A 27,054-nucleotide genomic window follows, 5' to 3' on the forward strand; every position below is an offset into this window, starting at 1 on the left:
AATCATCAGAGTACTTCTGCAGATGGCATGACTCCGTGTTGTACTGGAAGTCACTGGTGTACAGGGTGAAGAGGAAGGAGACAGAACAGTTCCTGTGGGGCTCAACATCACTGACCACCGTTCCAGACAGCACACGCCCATTCTGACAAACTGTGGTCTGCCTGTGAGGTAGTCAGTGATCCAGGAGATGGTGGACGCCCACACCGCCACCGCAGCTTCTCACTCAGCAGCAGTGGCTGGATGGTGTTAAATGCACTGGAGAAGTCAAAGAAAGTGACTCTCACAGAGACACCGGTTCCATCCAGGTGCGACTGAGCTCGTTGCAGCAGGTAGATGATGGCGTCGTCCACTCCCACATGAGGCTGGTAAGCAAATTGCAGAGGGTCCAGCGACGATTTCACCTGCGGCCGGAGGTGGGCCAAGACCAGCCTCTCCAGCACCTTCATCACATGGGAGGTGAGGGCGACAGGTCGGTAGTCGTTGAGGCCAGATGGTGTTGACTTCTTGGGGACAGGGACCAGGCACGACGTCTTCCACAGCACCGGGACTTCCCCAGCCTCAGGCTGAGGTTGAAGAGGCGCTGCAGGACACCAGACAGCTGGGTGGCGCAGGTCTTTAGGACCCTGGGGCTGATGCCATCAGGACCTTCAGCTCTGCGCTGGTGTAGTTTCTCCAGCTGTCTTCTCACCTGGTCAGTCGTCACAGAGAGAGGGGAGGTGGAGGAGCCCATTGTTATTGAGGGCTCGGTGGATGTGCAGCTCAGCAGGGGGACAGAGGGGAGGAGGTGTTTGGGAGGTGTGATGTGGAGGAGACGGGAGGGCTGTGAACTCAACCTATCGAAAAGACAGTTCAGCTCGTTGGCCCTCTCCAGGAGCCCCTGGCTGTCTCCTCCCACCTTGAAGCCAGTTATCTGCTTCATGCCAGACCACACCTCCCTTGTGTTGTTCAGCTGGAGTTTGGCCTCCAGCTTCCTCCTGTAGGAGTCCTTGCCTCCTGAGCTTCACCTTTAGGTTGCGCTGGGCTCTCTCAGCTCATCCCTGTCTCCAGACCTGAAAGCAGCTTTCTTCATGTTAAGAAGCGCCTTCAGGTCCCTGGTGATCCAGGGCTTGTTGTTGGGGAAGCAGCGCACAGTCCGTGATGGGATGGTGGTGTGTTCACAGAACTTGATGTATTCCGTGATGCAGTCGGTCATACTGTTGATGTCCTCCCGGTGCGGTCCACACAACACATCCCAGTCCGTTGACTCGAAGCAGTCCTGTAGATCGTCGTTAGCCTCCAGAGACCACCTCCTCACAGTCCTGGTGGTCACCGCCAGCCACTTCACCAGAGGAACATACCTGGGTGTCAGCCGGACCAGGTCATGATCAGACCTGCCGAGGGGAAGGGCAGTGGCGCTGTATGCGTCCTTAGTATTAGCATACAGCAAGTCCAGAGTTTTATTGTTCCTTGTTGGGCAGTCTATGTATTGATGGAAGGTTGGCAGAGCTTTATCCAGTGTGGTGTGGTTAAAGTCACCAGTGATAGCCATGAATGCTCCAGGCTGATGATTCAGCAGAGCAGACACAGTGGAGTGGATGGTGTCCACAGCTTCCTCAGCGTCAGCTGATGGCGGCACGCACACGACAACCACAATGGCGGACGTGAACTCTCTCGGCAAATAGTACGGGCGCATCCCCACGGCCAACAGTTCAATGTTCGGGCTACAGAAGCGCTCCTTCACGCACACATGGTCCGGGTGGCACCACCGTTCATTCACATAAACAGCGATCCCGCCCCCCCTCTTCTTACCGCTCTGTGTAGCGTCTCTGTCAGCCCGAACAGTCCTGAAGCCGGGCAAAGACGCGCTGTGATCCGGATAGTCCGCGTGCAGCCACGTCTCAGTGAAGCACAAGAGACTGCTCTCACGGAAGATCCTCTCGGACATTACCAGCGCGCCGAGCTCATCCGTCTTATTCGCCAAAGACCTCACGTTCCCCGTTATGATCGACGGTACCGAGGGTTTGTATCTCCTCGTTTTAGCCCTCCGCTTGACACCCGATCTGCAACCGCGAGCCCTTCTCCGTAGCTCCAGCGGGATCACAGGTCTTTCTCCAGGCGGAAGCTTCGGCCTGCACAGCGCGATCAGCTGAGCACGCGAGTAGACGACGGTCCCCGTCATTGTTTTGCTGTAGCTCTCCGATACACACGACAAAGTGAACAAAAGCCACAGTAGAATTATCGAAAAAAGTAGTTATGGTCCAGTGTCCGACCGTAACTAAGACAAACGTGAAAGAAAAGAAAAAGAAAAAGAGAGGAAAAGTGCAAAAAAAGACAATAAAATAAAAGCAAAACGCCACTACTGAAACAAGCAGCCGTTGGCACAGCGCCATTTTAGTCATGTAAGCTGCACCGTATTCTCATACAACGGTTCCTACAATATCTTATGAGAAGTTACTAAAAGTGCAGCAACACGTGTCCATTTCCACTCCTGGTGTCACATGTGGAGTGAAGAGCGGCTGAATGAAAGATCCTTTTTTTCCGGTCTTTATTCGTCACTTACATGAAAACCATACAAAGTCATTTCAGGGGATATCTACAAATTATTATTATTTATTTTTTTAAGTCACGAATGCTGGATCAGTAAATTTGGACATTTTATTATTTTATTTTACATGCTCTGCATATTGACAATTAATAATGAAGTAAAAATCATCAAAACAAGTTTAAATAAGGAGGTACAATAGTGTGGTTTAACCTATAAAGTATAATATTACAGCTTTCACACTGGTGCTACTGGGAACAACCGCCAGATTCCTTGTTGGGGGGGAAGGCACGGAGCACAATCATGTTATTTGTCTGGCCTGAAAGGAATAAAGCACATGTTCAAAAGAAATGTCTCACTGCATATATACGGCCACCGCTGCTCCGCCTCTCTGACGTTGAAGGCCACAGCTCCATCCCGTTAGGTGTCCCCTAATCTGGGGAATGAATTCATAAAAGCAGCAGGATGGGGATCTTTCAGATATCCGCTTTTCTTCAGTCTGCTGGTCTGATGCGGAGGGAGCACTCAGCCTCACCCGCTCAATGACAGTTTTGCACTTTTTCTTGCCCCCCCCTCCTCTCGTTCGCAGCTGGGGACTCCGTCTAGGTTTTAGTGCAGCTCGCCTCTTTCAGAGGATGTGTTTTAAAACCTGTTTTAGTTTCGTTAAGCACATTATGGTCAATAATACATCTTCTCTCTGCAAAGGCCAGCAGGGATGGTGTGTGTGTGTGTCTCTGTGTGTGTGTGGGGGGGGGGGGGGTGTGCTAGTGACTATTTTTTTGCTCCATCCCAATGCGCGCAGACCGGCGTCGGAGCTCTGCAGCGAAACAATCGATCGGCGTATTGAGCACCCCTGCATTCAAGCATTAAATAGCCGAGAGGTTTTTTCAGCGTGAGGAATTCGATGTGTGGCGGGAGTGCGTGAGATAAGACCGAAATGCGTGAGTCTCACGCTCAATGCGTGAGACTTGAGAGCCCTGCAACTCCGTTCTTTTTTTATGACTAAATAATTGCTTTGAAGCCAGATTCAATTTTAAAAAATTACATTCAGAAAAGAATTCGTAACTAAAGTCAAGTAAGAGTAGAAAGCGTAAAGAAAAGCTAGACCCACTCTACCTACATCAGGGCCTGTGAAGCTAGACACACTCTACCTGCACCAGGGCCTGTGAAGCTAGACACACTCTACCTGCACCATCAGGGCCTGTGAAGCTAGACACACTCTACCTGCACCATCAGGGCCTGTGAAGCTAGACACACTCTACCTGCACCATCAGGGCCTGTGAAGCTAGACACACTCTACCTGCATCAGGACCTGTGAAGCTAGACACACTCTACCTGCATCAGGCCTGTGAAGCTAGACACACTCTACCTGCACCATGTGAACGGCTCTTCAGCATCGCAGGACTCGTCTTCAGCCCCAGAAGAATGACACGGAAATCTGTCCATTTTGAAAATCAACTTCTTTTGAAGATGAACAATACATTTTTCACTTTAAAGTGATGATTCTGGTTGTTACTTTTGGTTCTGCTTTTTTCTGTGTTAATTGTGTTTTTATATTTTAGTAATTTCATAGTATTCATATATTGCTAAGTTCATCCGAGCTCATACTTCTTGTTCATGGCGGCCACAGCACCCAAACAAATAAACTTTATAATTCTCAAAATTCTGACCCTTTGTTTTTTTTATTAACAGCATTTACTTTTACTTTCAATACTTAAGTACAAAAAAAATCAGATACTTTAATACTTTTACTCAAGTAGTATTCTCATAGGTGACTTTTACTTTTACTTGAGTAATTTTCCAGTCAAGTATCTTTACTTTTACTCAAGTATGACTCTTGGGTACTTTATACACCACTGGTTTGGACCCAAACGTAGCAGGCAGAGTTCTCAAAAAAACACAGTATTTATTATTAATAACTAGCAGGAACAGGGACAAGAACCGGACAGGAACAAAAACGAACAGACAACGAACAAGCAGAAAGACAGAAGCTAAATACACTGGGGAAACGAGACACAGGTGGAGACACAGGTGGAAACAATCAGGGCGTGGCTGGGAACAATCAGGACCGAAACAGACAAGCACAGGGAAGGAAGCGCAGGGAAACAAGAAACGAGACAGGGACTTCAAAACAAAACAGGAAACACTCCAAATCACAACACTGAGGGAAGTCTCTGGACTTCCAACTTTCCTGTAACTGCAGGCAGAATGGGAAAATCTATTTTGATGCAGAATTATCTTTATTCCTAAAGGTGATACTAATACTTGGAGAATTTTTTTGAAAAATAGTATAACAATTTGGTTAAGTTTAAAAAGTTTCAATCCATCTGTGGTAAGAGCTCCTGCAGTCTCAGTACTACACGTGGACTTGCTGTAACAGGTGTGTTGGAAACTCTGGTAAATGATGACTGTGCTGTAAACTTTCTGACAAGCTTAACTCCGGATGCACTGCAGCATTTGAATGAATCCGCCATGCTGGGTTCTCCAAGAGCTGAGTTTGCTTAGAATTATTACCATATATGAATTAAATTATGGTTCGACGAAGCAAGGTGGCAAATAATTGTTTCCTTAAATATCAGCAGTGACGAACGTCTGCGGGTTGAATATTTTGCATTCTTGTCTGCACAAAATTTGCATTCCTTGTTTTACTCATACTTTATTAATATCTTCATAATTGTGCATCAAACACACTGCTACCACAAACAGGACAAACTGTGTACTGAACATGTCACGAATAAATTCCTGGCAAAATTGTATCTGAAGGGATAAGAAACTGCAGGGTTAGGTATTCAAAGTTCAGAAATAAATGAGGAGGGACAAACCTAAATAATTCATTGCTGACTACCTTTTCATTAATCTCTAGAAAGTGCTTCACCTCTGCATGATTTAATAATAGCTCATTTCAAGAAGTAAAAGGAGGGAAGGGAGTCCATACTGCTGAGGCTCGGCGTAATACCAGTCAATTGAATTCAATTCAGTTTATTGTATATAAATATCAATATCACACGGCTGTAGCTCAGTTGGGTAAGGGGGTCGTCCTGCAACCCCAAGGTCGTCGGTTCGATCCAGCCAGGTCCGATGGACCCTCTGAGACGATAAGTCGCAAAGACTCCAGGGAGGAAGCTGAGTTAGTAATGTGTGATGGAGAGATGTAAATGTATCCATAAGTAGAGAGAGAAGAGGAGATAGGTGCTCAGTGTATCCTAAAACGTCCCCCAGCAGCCTATAAGCCTATAGCAGCATGATTGGACCAGGTGAACCTGTGTCAGCCCTAACTATAAGACTATAAAGAAGAGGAAAGTCTTCAGTCTACTCTCAAATGAGGTGACTGTGTCTGCCTCCCAGGCTGAAGGTGGAGCTTGATAACTGAAGGCTCTACTTTTTCAATGAGTACCCTTAACCCTGAGGTACTGGACATAGACAGTTAGGATACGATGAGCCACCAAAAGGCCCTGCTACCTCTAAAAGGCCCTGCTACTGTTGTATATTCTCGTCGTGACACAGCACTTAATAAGAATACTCAGTTTATTCTTAACAAGTACAAGTCAAAAACAGGCTCCTGCAGGAAGCCTGGAAACTTTCAGGAGCCGAATTGAGAAAGTCTGACCTTAATGTCTCCAGCTGTCCGTTATACACAACAGGCAGCAGGCACTCATTGATCCCGGCCATCGTGATCCAATTGAAGACAGGCAGAATCACGTCATATTCTAGAAATGATCTACTAGCCCCCCCCCCCCCTTAAATGCATTCAATATATATGAAACAAAATCCCCTTATGCATTTGTTTATGTCAATTAAAACATTGTTTAAACATCGATTCAGTTAAAACATAAATAGTCTGTAATCTCGATAAAGTAATATTTATATTTTGTATTGTATGTAAGAATAAGATGAATTTCATTTCCCACAAGTTCACAATACACACAGATTCTTTCATCTTCAATCCCTTCTCTGCATAATGCAGTTTATAATGACAACATACCACATTATAGCTGTGAACACATCAACATATTTTTCTAAATTATAATTGTTTTCAAATTATAATATAATTTTTTTTACAAACTAGAAACCCAGACATTGTATTTGATGTGAATGGCTAATGTTAATGCAGCTATTATGAAATTATAGTTCACAGTATTTTCTATGTCCTTAATGCTGCAGAAACCTCCCATAAGCGTTATTCCCGTTGCTATTCCCCCATTAGTCCCACCATGTAAATACATTAAAGTTGCTATTTTTATGGTGCTAGCAAGTGAGCGGTGCTTTTTATTCCACATCACTAGCTCTGAGTGTGGCATATTCATGTGGACACACTGAAGTCAGTTCAGACTACATGGTGTGAACTCACACGCAAAAGCAAGACCCGTGTTGTGATCGGTCACTTATACTCAAGCACTGGTACGGTAAATTATGTGGCACTGCTACTTAAATATAGTTTATTTTCATGTTACTTAATACCACTGTGCTATATTCCATCCTTCTTACTGTATCTGTTAGCTGAAGTTACGAGTGTTCAGATTAGGATTTTCATTAATAATTCACAATTAGCCATTTGGTCTTGTCGGACAATTACAAAAACGTGTTATGCGCTAACTTCTTTCTAACGGCACACCTGATTTTCCAACTTGTAGTCTTCAACCCGAAACAACGCTGCCTCACATGTGACATCACTTGACGCCTCAAGGGACATCACCGTCAGACATATAGCACAAGACTTTATTCAAATGCTTTCATACATGCAATGGAGTGCTGCAGGAATGAGTGGCTAAATGAGACTACACAAAACGTCATCACGCCTACTGGTTCGCTCTCACGACCTTGTTTCATAGAAGTGGTGCTCATTTGTGACGATTACCTCGCTGAACAAAACGTGTGAGTGTCATAAACGTTTGTTTTCCACAAAGCTTATTTTCTACAATAACCCAGAATCCAGTGGGAAAAATCCCATTGGCTCATTGAGGATCGAACCAGTGCGACGCTAACTATTAGGTTGGCTTCCAAAAATACATCATCCCTGCAGAACCCGGTTGTACTCCCCAAGACCTGTCAAGTCTGATGTGTAACATTACGTGTAGTTCCCTTTCAATCTAGCTTGAGCAGCTACAACAGTAAAATATGATATCATAAAGTCATCTGCGGTATAAGTGTGTTTACTTTAATACATGACGTACATTTAAATCCTTAAGATCTCTGAGCTACAGTAATAGTCACTGGCAGTATAACCTAAAAACGAAAACTAATCCTGAAAAGAATCCTGGTCATAAATATGATCAAACATTTTCATGACAATCTTAAGGATTTGAATTTAGAGGATTTAGATTTCAGTACTGTCACTTATGATTACACTTCAGTATTTTACATTGAGATGTTGGTACTTTTACTTTAGTAAATGTCCTGAGTTCTGCTTCCACCATTCATAGCATTACATTTGAAAACATTCTGATTAAATATGAGTGAAAAGAAAGTCACGATGCGCTTTCCTTTATTTACAGTGCATGTTCTTGCATGTTTAAATGGTTTCACGGGCCACGTGCAGCTGATCATGTAGTGAAGAGGACCCGAATCCATCCACAAGATGATGTACACTGCTGTCCAAGAGCAGCTCCACAGGTGTTCCTGGCTTATGAGACGTGTTGAAAACCAAGATATTGAAGGATCCCTGCGTGTGTTTTATTGCTGTCTGTTGCTGGCTCTGGTCCACAGAGCCCTCCTTCCTTGGTCATTATGTTCTCTCTTTGCGGACTGCTAGCTGATCTCCAGCAGATTGGTGTTGATATGGTAGCAGATGTAGGACAAGTACTCATGCTGACAGATTTCTGGGAGGTCACAGCTTGCCTGCTTGGCAGAGGGAGACGGAACAACACAGAAAACACAACTTGAACCAGCTAAAAAACAATCATTGTACTGCAGGAGTGTTCGTCTGTGCCCCATTCTGATCACGTTTTATAACCCAGGCACTTCTATGTTTCGCAACCCGAGGCCCGGGTTGCCTACCAGATCGGAAAAGCAGATGATTCAATTCAGTTCAGTTTATTTTGTATAGCCAATATCACAAATTACAAATCTGCCTCAGAGGGCTTTACAATCTGTACACATACAACACCCCTGACCTTTGACCTCTTGTTGGTCTTGTTGTTGTGCGTCTGCAGTATGAGCTTGCAGTTCAGTAGCCCGCACTTCCACTTTCCGTGGATGAATTTGCGTGTGAAAGGTGTCATTTCAAGTATGCTGGACAGCAGATGGTTGACTGTACTTTACGGAAAATATGAAGGAGCATGACCGTTTCAGAGAAACAGGTGTTTTAGTTCAACTGCTCTTCACCTTGCTGACTCACGACTGCAAAACCAGCTACAGCACCAATCACATGGTCAAGTTTGCAGACGACACAACATTGATAGGTCTCATCACCAAGGATGACAAGACCCTCTACAGGAGGGAGGTCAACCTTCTGACCACGTGGTGCGGAGTCAACAACCTCCTGCTCAACAACAGCAAGACCAAAGAGATCGTTGTTGACTTCCGGAAAGGCCACACCCATCACCCACCACTGACCATCAACGGTGCGGACATTGAGCAGGTCAGCAGCACCAAATTCCTGGGGGTGGAAATCAGTGAGGACCTCTCGTGGACAGCCAACACTACATCGCTGGCAAAGAAAGCACAGAGGCGCCTCTACTTCCTCCGGAAACTGAGGAAAGCAGGGCGCCCCCAACCCATCATGTGCACTTTCTACCGCGGCACCATCGAGAGCATCCTGACCAACTGCATCACTGTGTGGGTCGGAAGCTGCACAGACCACAGCAGGAAAGCCCTGCAGCGCATAGTGAAGGCAGCTGGAAGGATCATGGGTGCCTCACTCCCCCCCCTCCCATCCCTGCAGGACATATACAACACCCGCCTCACCCGCAAAGCGACCTCGATTGTGAGTGACCCCTGCCACCCTCACACGGTCTCTTCAGCCTCCTGCCCTCTGGGAGGAGGTACCGGAGCCTCCGGGCTCACACCGCCAGGCTGTCCAACAGCTTCATCCACCAGGCGGTCAGGAAGCTGAACTCTCTCCCCATCCTCCCACTCCGTCCTCTTTCAGACTCACATGTCTGAATGCTGCTAGCACAATTTATGTTGTCTATATGTTTACATGTTTCTTACTATTTTTGCACTTTATGTTGTCTATGCACTTTATGTTGTCTATATGTTCACAAGTTTTTTACTATTTTTGCACTCTATGTTGTCTATATGTTGCACAATTCACTTTATGTTGGACAGAAGAGAAACGCAATTTCGATCTTCTGTATGTTTGCACATATGGAAAATTGACAAATAAAACTGACTTTGACTTTTGACTTTGACTTTGACTTTCAGCCGAGTGCCTCCATAGTTGCTTTATCACGAAATTGCGGCCTCTTACATGTGTCTTGCTGGCGCTGGCTATTGGGTCCAGGTGGACGAACAGGGAAGCGAGCTCTTGCTTCAGCTTCTTGGAGCGCTTCTGGTCCGTGCGCAGCACTAGAGCCTGATAGCTCACCGGGATGCCATACCTAGCAGGAGACACCCTCATGAGTCGACTCGCAGGGGAACTGAATCGCATGGCATATTCGAGAGGAAACCACTTGCGCTGACCTGAGGATCGATTCCACAAACACCCTCAATGCTTTCAAGTGAATCCAGGCGACAAACACCCCGCTGAAATTCACCTTTAGCCAACGCACAAAGATTCCCTATGGAGGAGGCACTGGCTTTTATAATATACGACAAACGTGCACACAAATTTGAAAAACTCTGCGACGCATGATGTCGGACTCACGTATTGCTCCTTCTTGTGAACACTGCGCCGCCTCATCTCCTGCTCCTTCTGCGCCTCCAGCTCGAAGCTGTACTCGCTCACGGTGAACCTGTATGGATCATTGGCTACATTTTGGTAATTGACACCTACAACACAGCTTTGACTTGATGGGTGTATTTTTCCGGCAATCCGGGCCCCGCTTACTTGCTCTCCCGGGCTTTGGCTTTGAATTCACACACAGCTCTCTTGAACAGTGTGACGGAGAAAACGCCTCCCTCTCCGTCCTCGTACAGCTTCCTGAGGGCAAGGACGGATTAAGAAACCACAGGCCCCTGGACCTGGACGTGTCAAGGGCCCCCCCCCCCCCACCGGCAAAAAATGTTTAAAAAAAAAAAACTAATTTAAATTACAATTTTTTTTTAACATCGCTAACAAAACAGTCCGTATGGAACAACGATACCGGAGCTGAGCAGACAACATAACGCGAATTATATGACCATGACATGAATGACTTAAGCCTAGCATATACCGGCTATGGCGCATCGTGTCATATCATCATATCAATACAAGGTTAATAACAGCGACGTCACGCGCGGAGGCTCAGGCCCAGGGGCCCCCTGAGCTCATGGGCCCCCTGAGCTCACGGGCCCCTGGTGCCGGTAGGCTCGTTGGGTAATCCATCCCTCAGTAGGACTATTGGGGCCCTGTTACTGACATGAATGACTTAAGCCTAGCATATACCGGCATACGGCGCATCGTGTCATATCATCATATTCATATCAATACAATGTTAATAACAGCGACGTCACGCGCGGAGGCTCTGGCTTAGGGGCCCCCTGAGCTCATGGGCCCCCTGAGCTCATGGGCCCCTAAGCTCAGGGCCCCATGAGCTCATGGGCCCCTGGTGCCGGTAGGCTCGTTCGGTAATCCATCCCTCAGTAGGACTATTGGGGCCCTGTTACTGACATGAATGACTTAAGCCTAGCATATACCGGCATACGGCGCATCGTGTCATATCATCATATTCATATCAATACAATGTTAATAACAGCGACGTCACGCGCGGAGGCTCAGGCCCAGGGGCCCCCTGAGCTCATGGGCCCCTGGGCCTGGGCCCGGTAGGCCCGTTGGTTAATCCATCCCTGCCTGAGGGTCGCACAAAATAACGACTGAGGATTAGAGCGCCACGCGACAACATGCAGCAACAGGTCACCCAGGAGTAGAATAAAGTCAACCGTGGGATGTCTACTAGAGTTCTGCTCTGTGATGAAAGACTAGATATTATGCATTGTGAAGCTTAAATAGCATCCCAACAAGCTAATAGCTAGCTAACATACTTGGTCGGCTATTGACATTAGGCCTCGGCCTGCTGTTTATCATGAGGTCAACATTCTTGTTCGTCCAATAACTTGGTTTATGAGCACAAATTAAAACATTAAAAAACTAATGACATTCCCATCGGCTCCAGCTCTGCTTTAGTTCCAATTAGCAAAGTTAGCAGGCTAACACACTAAACTAAGCTAGCGAACATTAGCATCGTGGAATGTTGGCATTCTAACATTAGCGTAGCTGGTCTTATTCTTAAAGGGCCAATGTGTAGCAATTTGGGGGATCTAAAATGGCATATAGAACTATGTTTTCATTAATGTATGACCACCTAAGAATCGTTGTGTTTTCGCAAGCTTAGAATGAGCCCTTTATGTCTCGGTCCGCCATGTTTCCTCGCCATGTTTTTACATCTAGCTCAGAACGGACAAACCCAACAGTTTGAACTGAAGTTGTCTGATTATGGTCATTTAAAGTCTGTGTGAAAAGATGAAACTGGAAATGGAACAAACAACAAAAGGAGTGTGCCGCATAAGTCCATATATAATAGAACAACTGTTTGTTTTGTCATTACGGTCCTAAATTCTTTTTTCCAGAGGCCCTGACACAGACCAGTCTTTCCTCTAAAAACACATCCATTCATTTTCATCCGCTTAATCCAGGGTCGGGTGGCGGGGGCAGCAGACCCAGCAGGCTGACCCATGCTTCCCTCTCACCCGCAACACTTTGCAGCTCATTCCGGAGGATCCCGAGGCGTCCCCAGGCCAGCTGGGAGATATAATCCCTCCAGCGTGTCCTGGGTCTTCCCCGTGGTCTCCTCCCAGTTGGAAGTGCCTGGAAAACCTCTAACGGGAGGCGTCCAGGAGGCATCCATCTCCTGACTTAATCTGTTTCTAAAAGCTGGAGGGTTGCCTTCCCGGAATTTAGGTGTCTTTGTTCTTTTTCTTTTTTTACTTTCAAGAGTGACCATTCATAATTCATCCATGACAAATTGGAGGTTGACATCACTTTTTAGTTCTTGCTCTAATATCGAAGTCAGTCGACAACGCGCTCCATTCTTCTTGTCAGGTACTCAGGTTCTTGAACAATGTCATAAAGCATTGAAATATTTAAAAAGTTTGATTGAACACAAACTTTCCTCTGACCAAATAAGACACAAACCCATCTCTTTTCTTAAAAGTGATCCGAGCTGCACAGACTTTTACTTTTGTCCGGTAATGAAACACCTGTGCGTACTGAGCCTGACCTTTCGGCTGCTGAGAACAGGCACTACTGGGATCGAGTGAAATAGCTTTCGGATGCTGAGACAGGCACTCGGGGCTTTCTGGTGCACTGCTCCTGGAATCAAGTGGAATAGCTTGTCTCACTGCCAAGAGTGACCACAGGCCGCTCACCTGCTGGACCGTGGAACCACAAACTCCGACAAAGACTCATAGGTCCTCTCCCACTGCAGGTATCTCCCTCTGTGACCAAAGAAACACATTTATGAACACACACATACACACACACACACACACACACAGACACATTTGTGCTGTACCATCAAATGGCAGTAGAATAGCCTTTGGTGTGTCACCCACCTGCTCACCAGGACCAGTAGAGTGGTGAGGTACTCTGAGACCACCAGGTCTTTGCTCCTCACGATGTCATTCAGACTGCGGGTTTGAAAACTCCCACTGGAAACACACACATTTCATCAGTTCACCCTTGATACATTAAAGTTTTTTTAAATATATATTGTATTTACATCACTCACTGCAGTGTGTGCTCCAGACTCATTTTAACACTGTTGTAGGCTGCGGCTCGAGATTTTAACTCCGCCTCCATCTGGGACACCTCCTGACCCACGGGACATGGGAACACAAGGGGGACCACGGGGTTACCTCAAAACTGTAACAACTCCTGCTATGTTGAATACATTTAATATCATTTGATGAGTCTGTATATATGCAGCTTAAATGCAGATGCAAAGAGTTGATGATAAATAATTCGTATGAATACGTCACATTACGAAGGCTAAAGATGCTCTAAACTACAGGCCTTTACACGGATGAGCGAAGCCGATCGTTACGGAGCTTTTGCACCTTGAATGAAGGCATCGACCCAACGATTGTGTGGAAAGAAGATATTCAGGAGGCTTTGTGTTCCCAACCAAGACAACAAACTGCTTTACTACCTTTGACTTTGGCAAAGGCTGCGCATAAATCCACTTCTTCCTTAACCTTTCACAATAAAATCCTGAGATATATGCGCTGGAACTATTTCGAGTGGGAACTGGTTTAAGGAAACTCGATAAAAACAGCTCACATTAGCTTTAGGCTGCACAAGAATTCAGCTCAGACAGACTTCCAGATGCATTGCTGCCAGTCTGAATAGTTGTGATGCAACATATTGGCAACAGAGTATTTTTCCATTTTTGTGTTGTTTATTCATCCTGGCCCAGGATTTCCATTTCACTGTGACGTCCACCACTTTCTTTTGTGTCTCCCAACAGTGCGGGAATGCAATGATAAATTGGAGTACGCCTTTAAGATGGTTGTGATTGTGACTCTACTAAATCATAAGGATACACTCATGTCCTCCTCTGTGTTTCACATCCTCACTCCTAGCGAGTCAGGCTACCTTGTTGATGATGTCTGCCAGGCTGGACAGAGGCAGAGCTGTGGGATACTTGGCTTTGTCCCACTGAAACTTGGTTGAGTAGCTCATCAGGTCCACTGAGAAACACACAAAAGAAGTCACAACCTAACCAGAACCCCCCCAAAAAGAATGTGCAACTGTAATCACACAATACCACGCGGTGAAATAAGCAGGGCAAAACACAAAGGGGCAAAAGCACCGCAAGAAGGCACGCTTTATATCAGAGTCTGACGGCAGCACCGCACTCCAGCAGACAAGCAAAAGGGAATACCCCTGATTGACTGGAGGTAAGCTTTCAGGGGCGACGCGACGGCCGACCGACCCCTGCCGCTGTCTGATGGGGGGGAAAGTGATGACACTCGTTAGTCTGTTGAAGAGGTAAGGCAGAACGTATCAGCCTCTGGATGTCTGTCTGTATACACTCACAGACAAAGTAAGTAGCCATCTGGAACCGAAAATGGTTCTTCAGAGTGATGAGTGATAGAAGAACCATTTTTGGTTCCACAAAGAACCTTTCAAACTAGGGTTCTTTAACCATTTCCTTAAAGAGTTCTTCAAAGAACCTATAAAGTTATCTTAAAGAACCTTCAACAAATAGTTCTTTAAGGCACCATTTTTGGTTCCAAATAGAACCTTTCAAACCAGGGTTCTTTAAAGAACCATTTGTTGAAGGTTCTTTAAGATAACTTTATAGGTTCTTTGAAGAACTCTTTAAGGAAATGGTTCTTTAAGGCACCACTTCTGGTTCCACATCGAACCTTTCAAACCAGAGTTATTTAAAGAGCCGTTTCCTAAAGAGTTCTTCAAAGAATAGAAGGGTGCCCCAACGAACCTTCAAATTAGTTCTTCAGTAGGAGATGGTTCTTCACAGAACCACAAAAGCTTTTAAAGAACCATTATTGTTCTGTGTGCAGTAGCTCCTCACATGTAACCCGGTGCTCCTCTGCTCTTCCTTCATGAGCTTCCATGTGTTGCAATGAACACCCTCAGCACGTTGTGTGTGACTCACCTCCATTGGCTAAGGCGTTGTCCTGCCCCTCGTCAGCGGATTGCTCCATCACCTCCCTCATACACTGATGGGTTTTTTTTATCACGCTGACCGGGGCAAATGGGGGAAAGAAGAAAAAAATTGCATTATTACAGAGGTGCCTCGACTATCTTGTCAGTTATTTATTCAGATGCCAGTTAAATCATTTTTTGGTTCCTTTGATGGAAACCTACATGCTGACACTGAGGCCCACAATGAACTATTAATGTCCAGCCAAGGGTTTCTACTTATCCCAGGAATGACCTACAACCGAGGTCTACATTTCAGGACTAAATGTGTCTGGTTTGATCTGCCGAGTCTACATCTTCACGGCTCAAATAGGTTATGACTTCCCCACTTACAGGTGCACTAAGAAGGAATTTAAAATCAGGAGGGAAAGATAACCCCGACCATGAATTAATCATAATGCAGAGAAGCTCAGAGGTACGAGTCTGAATTAAGTATAAAGCTGCACATTAAGCTAAAATTATGCAATGACCACTGAGAAAAAAAGGGGTTTTGTGTCTCTCAATGAATTTATTTATTTAGAAATATATATATATATATATAAATATATATATATATGTTAAATATATACATTTATATATATATATATATATATATTTATTTATTTATTTATTTATATATATATATATATATTGTACCTTTCAGTCAGTGTGTCGAGCTTGGAGAGATCATCTGACACGCTGAACAGACTGTCCAGTATTCCCACCTGGGTTCACAGCGAAGACAGTATACAGTCAGTGTTACTGATGGATGATGTGTCATCATGGATTTGATATAGCGAACATACTGGCTGTAAAGAGTCAGCCTCCACATATCATATTCATTGTTTCTCGGGGCGATCTTATCGGAGCTGGTGCTGAATCTGAGCATTTTCGGAAAAAGAGGGTGAATGCAGGTATCATCAGACAGACAGTGTGCAGAAAAATAAACATGTTTTTTTTCCAACATGAAAGCTTGTAAACTGCTTCTCGTGGAAACCCATAAACACATGCGTGAACCTGCAAAGGCAGCATGATATGTCCCCTTTACGATTCCTGGCAGCCGAGGTGAACATTGATCACGCTGAGTGAAATGGGTAGGATGGAAATTTTGCCTCAAACTGTAAAGAGCAACCTGAGCCGTTATCCCTTCACCAGAGAAGGACACCAAACACCATCATCCTCCTCACACACACTGTACTGCACTGGGATGAACACAGGACTAACACACACACACACACACACACACACACATACCACTCCTGCTGCTCTCACAGCTCAAGGAGAGAGAGCTTTCCCCATCCAGTTTCGGTGTACATATTTGATCTGGAGACAGACGCGCATGCAGCCTCACCTTGAGATCTGGAATGGGAAACTTGAAGCAGGTGGCCAAGTTGGTTTTGGCGAGGATGCGCTTGAGTTTCTCCACACTGGTTAAACTGGTCTTGTCCAGAGGGACAGAGACCAACCATAGGTCTGTCATGGCTCCCAGTTTGGCACAATAGAGGCTGTGACACAAAGCAGACAAACATTCATCATCACAAGCATTTAATTTAGCATCGAGCTGACTGTTGTTGATGTTATCCTCCTTCTGTTTCCATTAGCACATTGCATTGAGCATCCTAGGATAATATTACCAGTTGTCCTTGGTCACGACGAGGCTACTTGAAGTACAATTAAAAAGAAACCACAAAATTTAAATAATAAAGCATTCAAAGTGACGATTCTTACCGTCAGGTCATTTTCACGGCCGTGCTGTGTCGGCCCCACTGTGTCGTGGTATTGGAGAGAGTCTGAGCAGCAGCTCCACCTGAGCCTTACTGAGGGTCAGCCCACTGCCGTCTAGGATCACAAGAAGCTGTTACATCACTCCAGGTGATCTGGGTACACGTTACCAGAAGTGGTTGTCCGTCACTTTGCAACTGGGCTATCACTCTTCATAACAAAATAATAATATGATGTTTTTTTAAATAAATAAAATATATACACTCCCGTTCAAAAGTTTGGGGTCACTAAGAAATGTCTTTATTTTTCAAAGAAAAGCACTGTTTTTTCAATAAAGATAACATTAATCAAAAATACACACTATACATTGTTAATGTGGTAAATGACTATTCTAGGTGGAAACGTCTGGTTTCTAATGAAATATCTCCATAGGTGTATATAGGCCCATTTCCATCAACTATCACTCCAGTGTTCTAATGGTACATTGTGTTTGCTAATCGCCTTAGAAGACTAATATCTGATTAGAAAACCCTTGTGCAATTATGTTAGCACAGCTGAAAACAGTTCTGGTGATATAAGCTCTACAACTTGCCTTCCTTTGAGCTTGAAGTTTGAAGAACAAAATTAATACTTCAAATATTAATCATTATTTCTAACCTTGTCAATGTCTTGACGATATTTTCTATTCAATTTTCAATTCATTTGATAAATAAAAGTGAGTTTTCATGGAAGACATGAAATTGTCTGGATGACCCCAAACTTTTGAACGGTAGTGTATATATATATATATTTAAACATGGAACTGTCATGCGTGAATGAAAAAAGCCATCATCAATGGAGATCTGATATTACGATTCACAATGGCAACAGCTAAATATAAGGCAGAGCCTCCATTTTTAATGATAAAAATAATGATGATTTAAAAAATTAATAAAGGCTATGTACTGTATGTGTGCACTTTTAATAAAATATAGAGCGGGGCAGGAAAAGTGATAATAAGTTTTCACGAATAAAGTTGTTTTCAGTGTCTCCATTAATGCAAATTTACATTCCCTCAATCGATGACTAAGACAGTCTTACCGTGTGTTAGGCTTTGGGCTACATTACATTTTCAATATATTTTTTCATCATAGGGGCTGACTGAAGATGATATATAGTTTAAGATTACAAATATGTATAGATCATATGGGTAACAGTTCCTAATCTCAATTGTGTTGAGGTGAATGATGTAAAGGCTGAAATACATTGGATTTTAAATTGGCCCGACAGCTACTTCAACAAATGTAGAAATGTAGTGAATTCAATCAATCTATTATAAATATATATTTATAAATATATGTATAGATATACTGTATATATTTCAGCACATACGTATGAGTTCCCCCCTCTTCTCAGTAAAAATTACAGAGGCCCTAAAAGGATAGACTGCATATGTGTATAAATAAATCTATTTACTAATACAAAATTTAATAAATAAAAATAAAAACAAAATGTACGAACATATTTATATTTTAATATATATACCTGTATATATATATCAGTGGTGGGCCGTCAGGGCCAGCAAGGCCTTCTCTGCTGGCCTAAACATCATCAGAATATTTATTTTTATTTTTATAAATGTTCCCACAAATATGTATTCAATTATTCCCCAGAATAAGAGTTATACCAGACATGGGCAAACTACGGCCCGCGGGCCACATCCGGCCCGTTAGGCTTTTTAATCCGGCCCGCCGAACTTGTCCAAATCGCGACTTTGTTTACTTCCGGTGTGCGTTGGCGCGGAAAGAACTCGTCACACGAAATCCTTCACTGTGATTTGTCAATCCGTTTGTCTGTCAACATTTTGCGAAAAAAACAACCAATGAACACTCAGTAAATCACAAAGGACCCGCCCACCACACAGGTGAGGGATTTTGGCGAGCAGTGCGGAGCCTCCGGAGGAGGAGAAGCTGCAGAGCCACAAGGAGGAACACGCAGCCAGAAGAGGTCCACTTGGACCGGGTAAGAGTCTTTACTAAACGTTACGTATCACGGTGTCCGTCCCGGTGTCCGTCACGTGCGCGCGGTGCTGACTAGTCTTGTATTTTACAGAGAGGATTCACCAGCGCCTACAGCTCCACCTGCAGCTCCACCTGCAGCTCCACCTGCCCGGCCAGCAGAGAGGTCTCGTGACACGATGACATGATGTTATTATCGTGAAGCCATATTGTAAATAGTCTGTCAATAGTTGAGTTCTGTTTTCTATTTCTCAACATGTATATAATGTATAATTATTTTTTTAAATGTACAATACATATTTATTTTAAAAAAAATGTAATGGGCATTTTTTATTTGCACACACCCCATGAAGCTTTATCTGCAATATGAAGTAATTTCTCAGTCCCATCTTTATCATTTTGGTGAATGTGTGACAGACCACATCATTTTTACTCAAAAAACGGTAATACAAAATTTGGTTTTCCTCATTTATTCAATTCAGTTTATTTGTAGAGCCCAATTTCACAAATTATAAATTTGTCTCTGAGTGCTTTACAATCTGTACATATTGACATCCCTGACCTTTGACCTTTGACCTCATCGGATCCGGAAAAACTCCCAAATAACCTTTCAGGGGGGAAAAGGGAAGAACCCTTCAGGAGAGAACAGAGGAGGATCCCTCTCCAGGATGGACAGGTGCAATTACATGTGTCTAGCATTGTATTCAGATATTTCACTGCTTTTGTGAACCTATGACCTTTGGTAAACCAATTTCAAACACCAAAACAGTTCGTCCACATGAGGAAAGGTGTGTTTTCAGAAGAGATATGAATAATTTTTAAAAATCGAACTTCAATTGTCAGCTTTAGGGTAATATTTTCTCGAGTAAAGCGCCATCAGTCTGTTTGTGACGGGTTCATACACATGCTGACCAGATGACGCCGCACATCGCCCTCAATTTAAAGACCCCTTTCTAGTTTCTGCTGCAGGCAGGATATTTAATTCAGTCTATCTCTCAGGACAATCCGTCCATTATTTTGCGGGGTTTAAAACAATTAGAAATTATTGAGCTTGAGTATTTCGTTGGGTAATAATTTGTTTTGAATGTTGAAAGTGATTCCATTGATCTCTTTCCAGTAAATGTTGATTACTTTAACTTTGCACCTTAAATTGGAATGTATAAAAAACAGACGCAATCTCCAGGTTTAATAAATTACATTGCGTGTCCAAATGCTCCTGGCCCGGCCCCTCTGTCACATTTTAGAACCGATTGTGGCCCGCGAGTCAAAAAGTTTTCCCACCCCTGAGTTATACTCTTCATTTCATAGCTTTCCTCTTGGTTGCACTGCTTCCAGCCCCAGGTTGAGATTTGGAGGGCTGGTCTTTATGTTAGATCTTTTATCCAATCATATTCAGCCATCGTGTGTTGCCAGGGGGCTAAAATCTGCCCTTAGGCCTTCAGAATCAACATTGCGGGCGCTGGTAGCTTAAAGTGAATGGGAATGAAAATGTTGTGTCAACCAATCAGCTTTAGAGTTGGCTCCTGTGCCGGTTCCGGGGCCAGCTAGCAGGCGTAGTGCGTGCACTTCTTTTGATTGGATTACCAATATTGAGAGGCGGGGCCTATGGGCAGGTATATGGAGAACCTCAGAACTAGGAAACTGAATTTGATAAACGAATTAATTTGCGTACTACTAAGCTATTTTTTCAACCCACAATGGCGGAAGGAGGAGAAGATATCGATTTGGTCGAGGATATAATTATAACGCCATTCTCAAGACGAACTTTAAGACCGACGCCGACGCTACAAAGCCCGTCACAGGCGGGGAAGGGGTTCGTTCGCCACTTTCAAAGTTCCAACTACGAGCGCTACCAACGGCTCACAGGCTCCGAGAAGCTCTGCACAGTGTGTGGGCGAGTGAACAGCGGAATATGCTACATGTTTCAGACATTGACCGGGTGCAAGAGGCTTTTAAAAGAGTTTGAGCGGTACTCCAACCACAAAAGACCCGACTGCAAAAGAATAGACCTGCAACCCATTTGTAAACAAACCCACCCGGTGAATCGAGCCCGTCCGAGCTAGAAGAGAATTTGGGACATTTCACACAACAACTCTGCCGGTGTTCTAATGACAGCGACCAGAACTCGGTTAGGAGCAGCGGACCAAACACACGTCTGTGTCGCCGTCTCCATTAGCGGCTCGTTGCAGGTAAACAAGCGCACGGCTCACACTAATTCGGCGTAATGATGAGTTGTAGTTTTGGCACTTTATGCCCTTAGTATAATTGTATGACGTCATATTTATTACGTCATTTATATTGCCGGTCCGTGAAAATAATTTCTGACACGGAATCGGTCCGTGGCTCAAAAAAGGTTGGGGACCGCTGGTTTATGGCATACTTTATGCTTTGGAATTAGCATTGTATGTTTAAATACTAAATGTTCTCACTTTTTCATGTATACACTGAGATTTCACAAATTGTTTGATCATGAAAACTTGGTTTAAAGTCATGGAAAAGTCATAGAAATCCATTGGTCGTATGACAAAATGATTTGACTTTTTTTTTTTATGTGTTAATTTGCGAAACATTATGTGCAATTCGTGGCACAATTCCAACTGAATCAGTTATTTGTCTCTCACCATTGATAATTTTTTTAATAGTTGTCCAACAGAATGGGAGGGTCTATTTGAATAGTGATGCAACACTTAGCTTGAGCAAAAAGTTTATTAACAGTCAGTTACTACAAATCTGAACTGAAAACAGTGATTCGAAGCAGGAAAGTGATTTTCACCAAAGTTGCATTTAGGTTGATTTTTGTAAAAAATGTTGGACTGTTTGTAGAGTGAGATGGCAGCTGGGAGGATCTGGATCCGTCTCTAACTGAAAGTGCTCGACCGGGAGGACCCTGTTCTCCACCACCATACACCTAATGGTTCCAGGATGGTTCCCAGTTATGAGGTGCCCTTGTCATTTCATAATTTCCTTTTTGATATGTGATATCTCGAATGTTTCATTGATCTCTTCAGGCCAACAGTACCTGACAATACTCTGAGCCGGACCTGTTTGTTGCAAAGTAAAAACACAAATGTACCTTTGTAGTTATTTTCAATAGGGTTCTTTATTTTGTTATCGTCGGTGCCTCTTCAGTGTTGGTAAGTTCTCTATGATCATTTTGAAATAAGCACCCGCAGTGTTATACAAATGATAATAATTAATTAAATTCCCCCCTTATGTTACAGGCATGTTTTGTTCCCTTGCACCTACATCTGTCTATAATGATGCATAAATTACTTTATGTTCTGGTACGCGATCAGTAAAGATAACAATTGTTTATGAGTATATTTGAATAAAATTGGGAACAATCATACTGCACGTTGCTGGCCGTTTCTCCATTTCATTTATATCAACAGTATAATAATGAACAGTAATAACAATAAGGCCTTTGAGTCAAATGGAAATCAAAAAGGGAGAATATTTATATATAAAGTGTTCTACATTGTCAGATATCAACGATCAGAAAAATGATACAATCTAAAGAGACATATTGAGAAGGTTTGTTGAACATGTATATAATTGTGCTACTCAGTAAATAAACAGGAACAATACTGTACATACAGGAATTTATGCGACAATGACATTTGAAAGCTTTTAGATGATTATTTCTCGTTCAGCCTGAAGCGTCAGCAGATGATGCAAACAGCGGATGACAGCTTCCTGTGTGAGGAGCTTCCAGATGGAAACAAACTACGTCCTCTGTGCTGGTGGGGACGGGACCCTCCTCGTCCTCCTGGCTGGCGGGTGGTGTCGGGGTGGGGGGGCAGCTAGGACCTTATTCACTGGGTCTTGGACTCTCTGGGGTGCTGAGAGGGGTTCAGAGGTCTGCTGGGGGTCTGGGCATCGGGATGGTTGACGCTTCCCCAAGAGTGAGACAAAAGCCCAGTGGAGTCCTGCCTGTGAGACACAAACACAAGAGATGAATACTTTTGAACTCAACGACACATTGTTGTGTTGAATCTGGCCTCCATTGATGGAATCGTACTACTTCTGTAGTCTTGGAGAGGGATTACTTACTCAGCCCACTGAAAGAAAGACCACCGCCGCTGTCCATCTGGTGCTGTGGTCCTCCATCCTCCTCATCTGGTCATCTGGTCCTCCATCCTCCTCATCTAGTCATCTGGTCCTTAACCTGGGTAAAAGAGACTTGGAGACTTTTCTTAACGTTAGTAGTTTTTATCACACATCTGTCTGCTTCAGCCAACTTCACCTAACTCTAAAAATAACCAGAGGGAGTCAAATGAACGCCGGGAACATATCTGATTTATTGCAGAGAATACAAACAGCTCATACTGCAGTCGCACAGAGACCCGACAGCCCGGCACCCCAAACTCTCGCAACACCCCACACAAAAGCCCCAGAGGAACCCAGGAGAAAGCCTTGTCCAAGTCCACAAAACACATGTAGACTGGTTGGGCAAACTCCCAGGACCCCTCCAGCAGTCTTGCGAGGGTAAAGAGCTGGTCCACTGTTTCACAACCGGGACGGTTTTGGTTTTTTGGGTCCCCCTGCTACCGCCTTGTCAGCTTAAGCGTATGATGGGAGACCCCGACTATGCACTGACCAACGCTTGTCACTTGCGATGCCCCTGACGTTAGATCTTCGACCCTGGTAAGAGTTCCTAAATTGAAAGGGAGTCGGGATTTATTAGTAAGGGCCACTATTGAGTATAAAAGAATTTTAAGAAGGAGAGGCTGTGGTCCCAGCTGAGTCCGGCCCCCGAGCCCGAGGTGGTTGAAGTTCGTGTTACGGTTTTTAAAGAATTAAAACCTATGTAGTTCGTTAGGAAGCGACTGAAGGTCTGTGGTAAAGTGGAATGGTGTGAGCAAGCAGGAAGCAGAGCTGTAAGGGGGGATGTGGATACACCAAGAACCCTTACTCACCTGGATAGGCGAGTCTGCAAACCTACCCGTCACTCCATTAGTTGGGAGCGTCGGGAGGTGGGAGGAGTTTTAATTTTAATTCTAAAGTAATTTAAGCGTTAATTTTATTTATTTTGATTCCTAGTTTTATTGGAGGTCTGTGTTATTATTAAGTTGTAATTATTATAATACTTGCAGGTTTTTTTGAAGGTAAGTTTTTAATTAAACCTAATGTGACATTGTATTAATTGTATTGGTGACATGGTTTTCAGGTAAGTTACTGGTAGTGGATCTCAAGTTCGAGCGTCGTTGCCTTCATAGTTAGAGGTCAAAGGTCAATTTGTGGACCCATTATTCATTCAAACATCATAGGTCTGTCAAGTTGTTCCAATTCTAAAGTCCCCATATAGCCAACCACGGTCCAGATGCCCGGATGGGACTTGCTCCACTTTACCGAATGCAGAATGCATTTCCCACCAGCATCAGGGAACAATGGCGGAGGAGGCAATACACAACTGGAAATGTAAACTTTGAAATGGTATTTTCTTGAGGTGAGATGTGAGTTGTTTAGGCATCACATCTGGTCGGGTTGTCAAGATGAAGCCTCCATAAAAATGGATCTGAGGTGATGATGTCGTCAGGTGAGCTGCTGTTCTAATTGCAGGATGACCGTACTGCATCCTCCCGTGCTGGGACTCCAAAGTACACATCTGGGGCGGAGCTTCTTCAGGATGATCCGCACCAAAACCTCTCCTACAGGATGAAACCTATTGCCAACCCCGGCACACGCGAGGGAAGGCTGCCAAAGTGGGAGGAGTCACATCTGAGCCCGGATGTAACTTGCTCCGCCCACTTTAACAGTGATGCATCCTAAATGACTTGTCCGTACTTGGGATAGACAAATATCCCAGAATGCTGCCTCCTTAAAATTGTGCTGGGACAATTTGGTGGCGTGATGTTAAAAATGCTTCACAGGGAAGAGCCCGAGTAAACTCAAGAGCAGCTGATGTGATGATGTCATCAAGTGAGCTGCTGTTCTAAAGGCAGAATGACCGCACTGCGTCCTCCTGACCATGGGACTCCAAAGTGCACAACGGGGACGGAGCTTCTTCAGGATTGACCGCACCAAAACCTGTGCTGCAGGATGAAACCTATTCCCAACCCCGCCAGACGCGAGGGAAGGCTGTCTGGGGCTTTATCAGTCCTGCCAGACATGAAGGTTTAAGATCCTGCAGCAAGCAGTCGGCCTCAATCCTCGTCGCTGTCCTCGTCCGTCCGCCAGTATCTTCGGAAGGTAGCAACGTCCCCGAAGTCCTCTTCTCTGGTCCTCTTGGTGGAGGGTCCCGCGCCGTCCTCTTCCCTGGTCCTCTTCACGGAGGAGCCGAGGCCGGAGGTGGAGGGGGCGGAGTCCTCTTCTGGCCGGGGGAAGAAGGGGGGCGGCGCACCAAGGAAGGGGATGGGAGGAAGGAAGGGCTGGTCGTCTTCTTCGTCCTCCCTCTCGGACATGGAGCCGTAGCCGGAGTCCTCGCTGTCCGAGATGGCCTCCTCTCCCTCGTCGTCATCAAATGGGACCTGGGGACGCCACCAACCGCGACCCCAACCACCGCGACCCCAACCACCCTCAGGCATGGCCTGACCCACAAATGCAATAACAGCCTCACCTCGATTACCTTCGTCGTCTGAGGCGATCCGGATGACGTCCAGCGCAGGCAGCGGCATGATGTCGTTCAGAGCAGCTAAGAGGGAAAGGTTCAAACCGTCAGGATTTTTCGTCACAGTAAATAAATATTTCTGTGTTACATTTAGCAATATATATTATTATTAGAAATAATAGAAAATAAAAAAACCACAGCGTATCCTAACAACGACAGACCACATAAGAGTGCTTAAGAGCCTTTTATACATTCAACAGTTATATCCAACATAGTGCAGCTCTGTTTAAACAGATGAGGGAATGAGAATCAAGTAATGCTGCTTCCATGTGACACTTCATGTTAAACTTTAATACATTTTGTAAATATTAAAAACATATGTTTCACAAAGATGGACATGTTGACTATATAATAAAGATGTATTATTTTTGGAAATCTTAATAATAATAATAATTATCGTTATTGATAATGTCAGCAGCATTTGCATATGCCCCAAACAACAAAGTGGGGTTCATAATGAATTAGTTAATTTAATCATTATTAATTCATAAAGTTTGGGGGCCTTTCACAGCTTTTGGTGGTCAATTAAGCGACAGTTGAGCTCTCGGCAAAGACATTTATTCAGGACGTCGGTGTTTGTGAATAAAAAGATGAATAAAACAATCTCCGGTTGTCTTAACTGTAACTGTTTTAATGTGTTGTACGGCAACCTCGAGTGCCTTGAAAGGCGCCTTATAAATACAATGTGTATTATTAATTATTATAATAAATGGTTCGCGATAAACGGCGTGAACGTATTTAATATACATTAAACCACGCGCGTCATGACGCACAGTGAAACATGGCGACACAGGAACCTCTTTGGTTTATAACTCATTATTCTCCCGTTCACGAGGTGCTGGAGGCAGCGCGCTCTGCGCTCCCATCAGTTAACGCTACTTAACAGATCCCTCTCTTGTCCCCCGAAAGCAAAGCACCGCAACAACGAGCACAGTGCATTTCAATGTTAAATGTCAAAGAAATCACTTTAATATGCTAAAGTAAAGGAGCAGATGTGTAGACAGTAAGTCCCGTTTCAACGGGAACAACAGAGCAACTCAGGGTCACGTGCATGCAGGTCACGTGACCGCGGAGGCCCCAGCGCTTCACATCGAACAAAATAAATGCACTTTGCACATTTTACTTGAAAATTCTATAAAAACGTTCGAGGCGCCATCTTTTTTCTGTAATTGCAAAGTTAAACTTCGACGTTTTGATGCCTTAAATCCACAATCATAGGGGTTTCGATGCCCTACACTAATTGTCAACACACTCCGCACATCTTCAGCAATTTTCAAGACAGTCTGCAACTCAAATATCTTTTTACAAGACGAATCATCGACTGAGGCTCACTTTTCACAAAACATCGTTTTCCCCTCATTGCCAGACAACATTTTAAACCTTAAAACTCAAACAGTTTCACTGATTTCTAAACTAAGAA

The 27,054-nt window shown here is 44.3% G+C and overlaps 1 protein-coding gene and 1 long non-coding RNA gene across 2 annotated transcripts; one reads left to right on the plus strand and one right to left on the minus strand.

Annotated features, from left to right (window-relative positions):
- Positions 1 to 7,871: 7,871 nt before the first annotated feature.
- On the minus strand, positions 7,872 to 16,785 carry atp6v1c2 (ATPase H+ transporting V1 subunit C2). The gene is given in 12 exon segments (XM_056426837.1): positions 7,872 to 8,356; positions 9,930 to 10,059; positions 10,142 to 10,239; positions 10,326 to 10,413; positions 10,509 to 10,601; positions 13,025 to 13,093; positions 13,211 to 13,306; positions 13,378 to 13,469; positions 14,253 to 14,347; positions 15,280 to 15,365; positions 15,963 to 16,030; positions 16,657 to 16,785. Coding segments are annotated over 12 exon segments (1,134 nt in total). The 3' UTR covers positions 7,872 to 8,266.
- A 3,871-nt stretch (positions 16,786 to 20,656) lies between these two features.
- On the plus strand, positions 20,657 to 22,378 carry LOC130201405 (uncharacterized). Its single transcript, XR_008833176.1, has 2 exons — positions 20,657 to 21,213; positions 21,848 to 22,378. It is a non-coding gene; the product is annotated as an uncharacterized LOC130201405 (long non-coding RNA).
- The last annotated feature ends 4,676 nt before the right edge of the window (positions 22,379 to 27,054 follow it).

The sequence above is a fragment of the Pseudoliparis swirei genome, chromosome 11 (genome assembly GCF_029220125.1).
Source record: "Pseudoliparis swirei isolate HS2019 ecotype Mariana Trench chromosome 11, NWPU_hadal_v1, whole genome shotgun sequence".
NCBI lineage: Eukaryota > Metazoa > Chordata > Actinopteri > Perciformes > Liparidae > Pseudoliparis > Pseudoliparis swirei.